The sequence below is a fragment of the Podarcis vaucheri genome (genome assembly GCF_965113315.1).
Source record: "Podarcis vaucheri genome assembly, chromosome: 18".
Lineage (NCBI taxonomy): Eukaryota > Metazoa > Chordata > Lepidosauria > Squamata > Lacertidae > Podarcis > Podarcis vaucheri.
In genome coordinates, this window is record NC_138756.1 from 4,576,780 (window position 1) to 4,588,291 (window position 11,512).

Genomic DNA, 11,512 nt, shown 5'->3' on the forward strand with positions numbered 1-11,512 from the left:
CAGGGTTAGAAAATAAGTTTTTTCTGGAAACTATATATGTTTGTTGTTTTACTTTTCTGTTTGTTTGTTTTTATGTTTTTTGTGTTTTTGTCTTTGTCTATATAAAATGTGAAAACCCAATAAAAATTTTATAAAAAAAAACAAAAACATCTGGAGGGGCGAGGTTGAGGAAGCCTGGTTTATCTGATAGTCAAGATTCTCCTGAACTGTTATCAGTCCAGTCCGAGAACACACAGCTAAAGAACAACATACTCAGATAAGTGCTGGAGGTGCAATGAGGCTATGGGAACATTCTTTCATATGTGGTGGACTTGTAAACGGGTAAAAGAGAATTGGGAAATGATCCATAATGAACTGGAAAAATGTTTAAAAGTACTCCCCCCCGCGAAAACCAAAGTCCTTTCTGTTGCGGATAATTTAGACTGAAATCCCCAGGTGTCAAAAAAGCTTATTTATGTTTGCTACTACTGCGGCCTGGGTTTTGTTAGCTCCCCAATGGAAAACGAGCGAGGTCCAAAATAAAGAAGAATTGCAACTTAAGTTGACAGAATATGCGCAACTTGAATATTTAACTTATAGAACAAGAAGAATTGGAAAACGTTCATTGAATATATGGGAAATAACTGTGTAAGGATGAAAACGCTGGCAGCATTAAGAAAAAATCAACGGTATAATAATAATAAATAATAATGATAATAATTTATTATATATTATTTATACCCCACCCATCTGGCTGGGTTTCCCCAGCCACTCTGGGCAGCTTCCAAAAGAATATTAAAATACAATAGTCTATTAAACATTAAAAGCTTCCCTAAACAGGGATGCCTTCAGATGTCTTCCAAATTATATAAAGTATAAATTAAGATGGTTGTAATAATGGAATTTTGACCAAACTGTGGGAGGCAGTGGAAGACAGGAGGGCCTGGCGTGCTCTGGTCCAGGGGGTCACAAAGAGGCGGACACAACTAAATGACTAAACAATAACAAGAATGGAATACTGAATGGTATAGTTTTTGTAAAATATGCAGGGATCAAAGGTAAAGGACCCCTGACAGTTATGTCCAGTCGCGAATGACTCTGGGGTTGTGGCGCTCATCTCGCTTTACTGGCCGAGGGAGCCGATGTTTGTCCACAGACAGTTTTTCCGGGTCATGTGGCCAGCATGACTAAGCCGCTTCTGGCGAACCAGAGCTGCTCACAGAAATGCCGTTTACCTTCCTGCTGGAGTGGTACCTACTCATCTACTTGCACTTTGACGTGCTTTCAAACTGCTAGGTTAGCAGGAGCAGGGACCGAGCAACGGGAGCTTCGAACCAGCGACCTTCCAATCAGCAAGCCCAAGGCTCAGTGGTTTAGACCACAGCGCCACCCACAGGGATTAATGATATGTAAAATGAACCATGGAAAGAGAAGGGAAGTCATCGATATCTTAAGGATGTAGAAATGAATACTTTAAACTGTAAAGCAGAAAATTTAATAATATATATTAGTCCCTTCTTCCTAACAGAAAAATAATAATTATACAAACTCCAAAAAGTACTGCCTGCGCTGGTTTGTCTTTCCTCCTCTCCACAACCCCTTTTCTTTTTGTGCATTGTCTTTTGGACCGTAAGTATGTGGGGCGGGCAACTCTTATTACTGATTGCTGCAAACCGATCTGAGAACTGTAATTTTGGTTTTTAGCTGCTTGCAAGCATGGTTATAAGCATGGTCCGTAAGACAAATGCTCCCCACATGTCTTCAAAATAGCTCCCTGCATTAAAAAAACTTAGCACATCAGGCGGAAGGGCTCCAGCATAGCCTTCTCAAAGATATTCTGCTTTGCCGGGTTCAGAGAGGCCTTTTGCAAGGGGAAGGTTAAATATGAAATACTCCACCTGCTGCCCAAAACAGGACCGAAGACTGGGGCCACATCCACACCATACATTTAAAGCAGATGGCTTCCCCCACCCCAAATAATCTTGGGAACTGTAGTTTTCCCCTCCCACAGCTGCCAGTCCCAGCACCCTGAACAAACTACAGTTCGCAGGATTTTTTTTTGGGGGGGGGGGGGAGGAGCCCATCTGCTTTAAATGTGGATGGCGTGGATGTGGCCTAGTTCACAGGAACTCATTCAGCTCAGCCGCTCTCCGGGGTTTCAGAACAGGGGACCTAAGCAGCCTTGCCTGGAGACGGACTTCTTGCACTTTTCTCACTTTGTTATCATGCTTTCTCTCTCCAAAACAAAGAGAGAGCCGTATTCCAGTCCTCATAGTTCTTGTTTAGACAGGATCATAGACGGCTGCCTCATACGGAGGCCACATTCACTCCCTCCCACATCCAAAAATACAGCGGTACCTCGGGTTAAGTACTTAATTCATTCCGGAGGTCCGTTCTTAACCTGAAACTGTTCTTAACCTGAAGCACCACTTTAGCTAATGGGGCCTCCCAATGCCGTCGTGCTGCCAGAGCCCGATTTCTGTTCTTATCCTGAAGCAAAGTTTTTAACCTGAAGCACTATTTCTGGGTTAGGGGAGTCTGTAACCTGAAGCGTGTGTAACCTGAAGCGTATGTAACCCGAGGTACCACTGTATATGGGAAATGTAGTTTTAGCAACCCCTTCCTATTCCCCTCACGGAGCTACAATTCCCAGAGCTCCCTGTGAAGAGGAACCGGAGCCTACGAAGAACTCTCAGTGTCCTTAATAAACTACAGTGGTGCCTCGCAAGATGAAAAGAATCCGTTCTGTGATTCTCTTCGTCTAGCGGTTTTTTCGTCTTGCGAAGCAAGCCCATTGACGGATTAGCGGATTAGCGCTATTAGCGGCTTTTAGCAGCTTATCGGATCAGCTGATAAGCGGCTTAGCGGCTTAGAAAAAGGGGGGGAGGAAAAAAAACCTGCAGGAACTCGCAAGATATTGTCGTCTTGCGATGCAAGCCCATAGGAGATTCGTTTTGCGAAGCACCTCCAAAACGGAAAACTCTTTCGTCTAGCGAGTTTTCCGTCTTGCGAGGCATTCGTCTTGCGGGGCACCACTGTACAGCTCCCAGAAATTGGGGGGGGGGGGGAGAGAAGCCACAACCTGCTACCGCAGCACTCTAAATGTGTGGGTGCGAATGTCGCCAGAGTCAAGGCCTCAGTCTAGCTATCCCCGTTGTTCCCGCACTGAGGGCAGAAGCATCCCTAAAGGGGTTTAAAAAACTAGCATCGTTCCCCAACCCTACCTGGAGACGGCGGGGTTTGCACCCGGGACCTTCTGCATGCAAAGCACGTGCTCTGCTACTGAGCAACAGCTCCTCCTGTAGGAAAGGAAGGGAAACTTTTCCTGAAAACACACGACGGTCCCAGCATCTTTCGTAACACTGTGGGGCAGCTATAAAACACATCATTTGGACTGCCCCCTGTGAGCACTGATAAGGCTAGAGACCTGCCCAACCCCCAACCCCAGCTCCTGTGTGATCCTAAGGTAAAGGTAAAGGGACCCCTGACCATGAGGTCCAGTTGTGGCCGACTCTGGGGTTGCGGCGCTCATCTCGCTTTCTTGGTCGCTTTCTTGTGACCAGCAGGACCAAGCCGCTTCTGGCGAAGCAGAGCAGCGCACGGAAACGCCGTTTACCTTCCCGCTGGAGCGGTACCTATTTATCTACTGGCATTTTGACGTGCTTTCGAACTGCTAGGTGGGCAGGAGCAGGGACCGAGCAACGAGAGCTCACCCCGTTGTGGGGATTCGAACCGCCGACCTTCTGATCGACAAGTCCTAGGCTCTGTGGTTTAACCCACAGCGCCACCCGCGTCCCTTGTGTGATGCTATTATTTATTGTGTGATCAATTATTTACGTACACAAAATACATTATAGGCAACTCCCCATTTGCAGGCGCTCAAGGCACACACAACTGCACATGTGTGCATTGCCACCAACCCAGAAGCGGCATGGGAAAGCCCTAAAAGAGCGTGAAAACTGCAAAACAGTGCCCAGCAATCCCACAAGCCTTTGCAAGTGCAATCCCAGGAGTCCTTGCACTGAACTTCTGAGGTCTGCGGAGAGTTGGGAGTTGAAAGCTTTTTGCAATGGTGTTCCCAATACCGTATTTACTTAAAGTCTAATGCGCCACCGTATCTGACGTACACCTTAATTTTCAGAACCTTGAAACCAAAAAAGTATTTTCTGGCAAATGCAAATGTGCCATTGAATCTAATGCGCACCTTAGTTTTCGCAATGTAATTTGGCCAAAAAGATGAGCATTATATTCGAGTAAATGAGGTATATGAGATATTTAGAGATGCTGTGCCGTGGAAAGTAGCCCCCCATGAAGAAGAAGAAGAAGAGGAGTTTGGATTTTATATCCCGCTTTATCACTACTCTAAGGAGTCTCAAAGCGGCTAACAATCTCCTTTTCCTTCCTCCCCCACAACAAACACTCTGTGAGGTGAGTGGGGCTAAGAGACTTCAGAGAAGTGTGACTAGCCCAAGGTCACCCAGCAGCTGCAGGTGGAGGAGCGGGGAAGCGAACCCAGTTCACCAGATTACAAATCTACCGCTTTTAACCACTACACCACACTGGCTCTCTACACCACACTGTAAATGTGGAATAGCCTGTATAGATTTCAGAATCAGACTTGTCTGTATGGCAGCAGAGTGTAAGGAACCACACTCCAAGTGGAACACTAGGGTAATTTTAATAGAGGGAGGGGGAAACTAGACTATTTTTCTCTGGCCACATCCGCATTGTACATAGGTCCCCACAAAGAATCCTGGGAACTGTAGTCTGTTAAGGGTGCTGAAAGTTGCTGGGAGACCCTATATCCCCCACCACAGCTACAATTCCCAGAGTTTTCCTGTGAAGAGGGATTGACTTTTAAACCACTCTGGGAATTGTAGTTACGAAAGGAGTAGGGGTCAATGGGCCACATAAAGTGAGGCTGCGGGCGAGTTTCCCACCTTTATCATACAACAATACACCAATGTTTGAGACCACCAGCCAAAATATAGGGGTGGGGAGAACACAGATTTGGATCTGCTGGTGGAATGCGAGGTGATCTCTGGTATTTAGCAAGAATTTTTGACTCGCAGTTATTTAATAACAGCAATTAGCACTGATAAGATACTTCAGGTCACCCAAGTCATGTAATTTTCCTACCTCCCTGTACAAACCTACCCAGGTGTGAAAATCCTCAGGTGAGCACCTTGTCTCAGTATCACCAACATCAGAGGCGTGGTTGGTAGTGACAGGGAAGTTTTTTCTGTATCTGCTCCCATACTGTGGAATTCCCTTACAGAAGAAGTTAGACTGGTTCCCTCCACTAGGAAGGCACGTTAGGACCATCCTGTTCAGACAGGCCGTTGGAAACTAAGGGGCAGACGATGCTGACCACTGGGGCTGCTGTCTGGGCAAACTGTATTTTATTTTCTGGCTCTAAATGTGTCACAACAGGGAAGTGGAAACCTGTCGCACTCGATATGATCCTGAGACTGCAACTCTCAGCAAGTTCAGTCAGCACAGCTAACAGAAAGAGATGGTAGGAATCTGATAGGAGTTGCCATTCAGAAAACAAACCCCTTGTTTTTAACCTCCTGAGTCCCCAACGCTTCCTGCTCCTCCAAAAGCTACTCGAGTCAACTTCAGAAAGTTACCTTCTCCAACTTCCTGCACTTTCGTTTTCCAGCCGAGCCCTCTTGACTTTCTGCATCAACTGCTAAGCAAGCCTTGGACGAAGTAAGAAACTAGAGGGCGGAAAGAAACAGAGGGCATGTGATCATTTTGAAGTAAACTGGCAGAGATACACACATGTTTTAGGAGTGAAGCATAGAGAGACCTTTTGCCAAACCACAAAACCCCCCAGCTGCAATGTTGCAGTCTTTGAAACTGCATCTTTGCACTGCTTTTAGAGCTCGTGACTTTTCCCCGAGAATCCTGGGAACGGTAGGCTGTTAAAAGTTGTGGAAATTATAGGTCTGGGAAGTGGGAACTACATTTCCCAGGATTCTTTGGGGGAAGTCATGTGCTTTGGATGTAAAGCTAAAGGGACCCCTGACCATTAGGCCCAGTCGTGGCCGACTCTGGGGTTGTGGCGCTCATCTCGCTTTATTGGCCGAGGGAGCCGGTATACAGCTTCCAGGTCATGTGGCCAGCATGACTAAGCCGCTTCTAGCAAACCAGAGCAGCGCACGGAAACGCCGTTTACCTTCCCACTGGAGCGATACCTATTTATCTACTTGCACTTTGACGTGCTTTTGAACTGCTAAGTTGGCAGGAGCAGGGACTGAGCAACAGGAGCGCACCCCGTCGCGGGGATTCGAACTGCCAACCTTCTGATCAGCAAGTCCTAGGCTCTGTGGTTTAACCCACAGCACCACCCGCATCCCTTACTTTGGATGCCCCACTTTCACTTTTACGGAGGGAATCTAAAGACCTCCTTAGGATCCTCAGCACAGAAGAAGAATAAAGGGTACCACCAGTTGTCTGGCCTCTTCTGTATTACTTGTGCAATGAGTCGTACAATGGCACGGCGCCAGAGACATCGCCAGGAACATCGGGTGAAAGTGGCCTTATACTGAGTCAGCCCATCAATCAATTTAGATCTCTGACTGCAGCTTCAGACAAAGCTCTTCCTAGACCAAGCTTCCTCAACCTCAGCCCTCCAGATGTTTTGAGACTACAATTCCCAGCATCCCTGACCACTGGTCCTGCTAGCTAGGGATCATGGGAGTTGTAGGCCAAAAACATCTGGAGGGCCGAGGTTGAGGAAGCCTGGTCTAGACCTACCTGGAGAAACTGGGGGGGGGGTCATACTTGGACCTTCTGCCTTCAAAGTGAGTTACATTCATTTCCCCAAATTCTCCCCTTTTAACATTCAGCCTTTACTAAGGATATGGGGAAACTTGAAAAAGGGAGGAAGAATGAAGGTTGCAGCAATGTCAGGAATGCAGCTGACATTCAAGATAGAATTCTGTGGAAAGCCTCGTTCTCAAGTCCACAGCCATGAATGAAAGTGTCTAATATCCACATTCCACCCCCAAAAAGGAACCAGAGCTTAATCCCAGTTTCCAAGAGGAGTCTTAGAATTATTTGGACGAAATCAAAGCTTACAAGCCTTTACTCCTAGGACCCCTTCTAAATTGCTATGTTTATTAAAACATTATATTCTTATTATAAAATAAAGCACCTACAACATATAAAAGACATATTAACATATAGACTATGATTTTTTTTGAGCCCTTGTTCAATCAGTCATCGCCAATGATCCTAATACAATACAATAATATTATAGCAATACTTGTATTCTTAGTTATCTTAGTGGCAAAGACAAAGCCCCACCTCCCTTGTTTCATTATCGCTGCTTACGGAGGGTCCATGTCTCAGGACAAGAACTCTAAAGTCCCCCTTAACACATTTCCCAGAAAGAGGTAAGAGCAGGGAACAGAGTTTTGCCATGAAAGCTTTTCAGCTCCTGCAGTTCCAGAGAACCACAAACAAGAGGCCAGAAAAATCTTGGGGAAAGTGGTGCTTACATTTTTATTCCACCCTTCGTCCAAACCCCCGACTCCATCCTACATGGTTGTTCTCCCCACCTTTATCCTCAAAACAACCCTGTTAGGTAGGTTAGGCTGAGAAGCAGTAACTGGGCCAAGGTCAGAAGAATGTAACAAGGCATGTTGGAAGTTCCCCAGGTGCCAGGTGTGTTTTGCAACCGGGGAAGGTCGGATCACAACCCTGTGGAGATCTCTGGATGCCCAGGCTGGAGACTGACATCTCCATCTGGTTGGCTCCTCCAGCTTTCTTAAGCAGATCAGCAGAAAAGCTTATTTATTGCATTTATCTCCCACCTTTTTCTCCAAGGAGTCCATGGTTCACACCCATCTCAGTTAATCTGCACAACACCCCTGTGAGATAGGTTAAGAGGCTGTGACTGACTCCAAGATCAGTCAGTGAGGTTCCTGACTGAGTGGGGATTTGAACCCTGATCTCCCAGGTCCTAGTCCAACACTCTAACCAACTACACCACACTACCTTCCTGGAGTCCTCCTCCTTCTAGGGGGCAGCACTATAAGTTAAGCAGCTAAATAAATATGTCAATTGTCACTTAGGGAAGGATCAGAAATATTTTACTTGATGCTTGAATTTGTTTTATTCTGGATTGTTTTATTTGGTGTTTTAAAGAAAAAAACCTCAAACATGGTTTGTAACACATTAAAATACAAAACAGTACAGTGGACGCTGCAGGTTCCGAATGTGATCCATGCGGGATGCACATTCGCAACCCGCAGCATTCACAACCCGCAGCATTCACAACCCGCGTCTGCGCACGTGTGGGTTGCAATTCGGCGCTTCTGCGCAAAGTGCGATTTAGCACTTCTGCACATGCATGACCGACGAAACCCAGAAGTAACCCGTTCCGGTACTTCCGGGTTTCGACGGTCCGTAACCCAAAAAAACGCAACCTGAAGCGGCTGTAACCCAAGGTATGATTGTATATAAATGAAATTAATAATAAAAATAATTCCTCCCTCCATTGGGGGGAAATGGAGTTTAGCCATTCTGCTGTGGCAACCGTAACCTAGGTTTAAGGGGCTATTTGGCCATAAGCTCACATACCAGTTTCTAACACTGGTAACAAGAGCCTGGCTACTGAATCCGGCCAAGGCAGGGGCCATCTAGTCCACTCTCCTATTCTCACTGTGGCTGACCAGATGCCCTCACGGGAGCCCAGCAATAGGACCTAAACACAACAACAGCTCTCCCAACTTGTGATCCCCAGCAGCCGATACACAGAGACAGACTGGCTCCGACGGAGGAGGCAGATTATCACCTGCAGATTAATTCTGGTGCAACTGCAGCAGATAGATGTGTAAGTTTTCTTATTATCATACCACCTTGATTGGTCTTAAATATTTGGCAGTATTCTGATCCAGCCAGAATAGCCCACAGAATCCAAGGAGGCACAGGCTGCCTACACTATGATAGGTTAAGTCATAGTAACACAGGGGAAACCTGCTGGATCAGGCCAGTGTCCCTTCTCGTCCAGGATCCTGTCCTCACAGTGACCAACCAGATAATAATAAATAATAATAATAAATTATTTGTAATAATAAAAATAATAGTAATAATAATAATAATAATAATAATAATAATAATAATAATAATAAATTATTTGTACCTCACCCATCTGGCTCGGTTTCCCCAGCCACTCTGGGCGGCTCCCACAAAGACCAAAAATACACTAAGATGTCACACATTAAAAACTTCCCTGAACAGGGCTACCATCAGATGTCTTCTGAATGTCAGATACAGTGGTACCTCAGGTTAAGTACTTAATTCGTTCCGGAGGTCCGTTCTTAACCTGAAACTGTTCTTAACCTGAAGCACCACTTTAGCTAATGGGGTCTCCCGCTGCCAAAGCATGATTTCTGTTCTCATCCTGAAGCAGTTTTTAACCTGAAGCACTATTTCTGGGTTAGTGGAGTTTGTAACCTGAAGCATATGTAACCCAAGGTACCACTGTAGTTGTTTATCTCTTTGACATTTGGTGGGAGGGCATTCAACAGGACGGATGCCACCACCGAGAAGGCCCTCTGCCTGGTTCCCTGTAGCTTTGCTTCTCGCAATGAGGGAACCACCAGAAGGCTCTCGGAGCTGGACCTCAGTGTCCGGGCAGAACGATGGGGGAGGAGACGCTCCTTCAGGTATACTGGGCCGAGGCCATTTAGATGCCTTTAAGAACCCAGGCCACTGAAACTCACCACACAAAACTACCCCCCAACTACAGTCCAAAACACTTTCTTTATTCTATAGGGATGGGGGTCCCCCAAGTTCTGAAGCTGGGATGGGAAGGGGTAGGCCTGAAAAAGCCCACCCTTCCAAAAGGGGCTCTGGTGGGGAGCGGTGACCGCAGGGGAGGGCATGGGGGCCAGCAGCCCCCTTTCTTCCTACCCCTCCAAGGAGGCAAGACCCCAACCCCCTCCCATGGACGATCCACAGCAAGGGTGTTCCCTCCATCCAGGAGCATGGGCATTCAGCTGGAGCCTTGCACAAGGGAACCTCATTTGGGGTGTGGTCCGAAGAGAAACCCCCCCCCCAAAGTGGGAGAGGGCGTGGCCAGCAGCCCCCTTCCGAGAGGGCGTGGCCAAAAACCCCTGCCTGTTTTAACTCAGGTGCCAAGGCGTGGCCTCGCGCAATAGAGGCGTGGCCTAAAAGGGGGTCTTCAGGGCCTTCTCTCCAGGGGGCGTGGCCACGGGAAAGCCTATTCGGAGCATGGTCTGGGACCCCGCACCCCTCTCGGAAAGGGGGCGGTGCCTCTTCCCGTCGGCCCCTCCCCTCCGTCCCCTCAGCCAGCCGGCTGCTCACTCACTTCGTGGCTCCTCGACCTCCCCCAGGCCGGGCTTCCTCCGCTGCGGGGTGAGGGGGGTAGGGGAGGGTTGGGTTCCGCGGAGGCTTCACTCCCGCTCCATTTCCTTTCCTGGAGACGCCGGAGCTCCGGGGGAGGGGGGGAGGGACACCGCCGGCCTCCGCGAGCCTCCCGCCGCGACCTTTCGCCCGGAAGCGGAAGCCCGCTCTCTCGCCGTCTCCCAACTCTCGCTCTTCTTCTCGCGATAGTTAAGAGGGGGGGCAGGCCCGAACGAGATCTCGAGATAGCGAGTGCGGGAAAGAGGGCGGGGTCTCGAACTGACTTATTTCCCCGCTGCTCTCGTCGTCGTCCAAGGCTCGGTTATTCTCGCGAGAGTAAGCGAAAGAAGGGCGGGGCCTCTTGCGAACGCGGAAGGAACCATAGAGCATAAAACGGGGGGTTGCCTCTGACGGTTGGGAGGGACTACCTTGGGTAATTCTGGAGGGGTGGGGAGGAATGTTCGTGAGGAGAATTTTTTTATTAAAGGATGTGGATGGCGGCGAACTGGACGGAACCATTCGATAGGAGCACGGGGGGAGATTTTGGGGGTGAAAATATAAATAAAATCTTATAATTCTTTTGTAAAAGAAAATCCAACAACCCATGCCTATATTTTTAATTATATCTAATGTTTTTATTGAAATAATAATAATACATAACAAAATTTAATAAACGTTTGCAAAATAAAAAAATCATTTAAATATGCACATATATTTTGGTATATACATGAAAGTGTTCATATATATTGTATAAATGGACATAAATTTAAAATAAAATAAAGAGCACAAATTAAACGGTCTCTTACGTAATTGTTAAAAACAGTTTGGAAGGAACCATTAGCATTAAAAAGGGGAGGGAGACGTTGCTATGGGAACGGGTAGTGACCACTTTTGCATAGTGGGGGGGTTTGGGATTTTCCACGTTCGGACGGAAACCGTTTTCTGAAACGGAGGCGTGGGAGGATCAATTCCATCGAGGGAGTAGGGGTCAGCGAAAGAGGGCGGCCTAACATTCTTTTCGGCACTTTCACATACGTGGTTAGGAGGTATTTTTGAAACAATCATTCCCTCACCCGGTCAAATTGTCGGATGGTACAGTCCAAGATCGGTGTTTCATAGGCTAAGAAAATGAACTCAAGCGCATCTGCAG

General features: G+C 47.2%; 1 protein-coding gene across 2 annotated transcripts in view; it reads right to left on the reverse strand.

Annotated features, from left to right (window-relative positions):
- The window catches only part of DPP9 (dipeptidyl peptidase 9), a 49,480-nt gene extending 38,986 nt beyond the window's left edge, over nt 1–10,494 (reverse strand). Inside the window, exons 1-3 of one of the 2 annotated variants that reach the window (XM_082206307.1) lie at nt 10,328–10,493; nt 5,613–5,702; nt 3,204–3,278 (exon numbers count right to left, since the gene is read on the reverse strand). In XM_082206307.1, the coding sequence (XP_082062433.1) occupies nt 3,204–3,278; nt 5,613–5,668 (131 nt within the window). In that variant the 5' untranslated portion in view covers nt 5,669–5,702; nt 10,328–10,493. Of the gene's footprint in view, nt 1–3,203; nt 3,279–5,612; nt 5,703–10,327 lie in introns of both variants that reach the window. The other variant, XM_082206308.1, reaches the window with a different exon arrangement.
- Between the last annotated feature and the right edge of the window lie 1,018 nt (nt 10,495–11,512).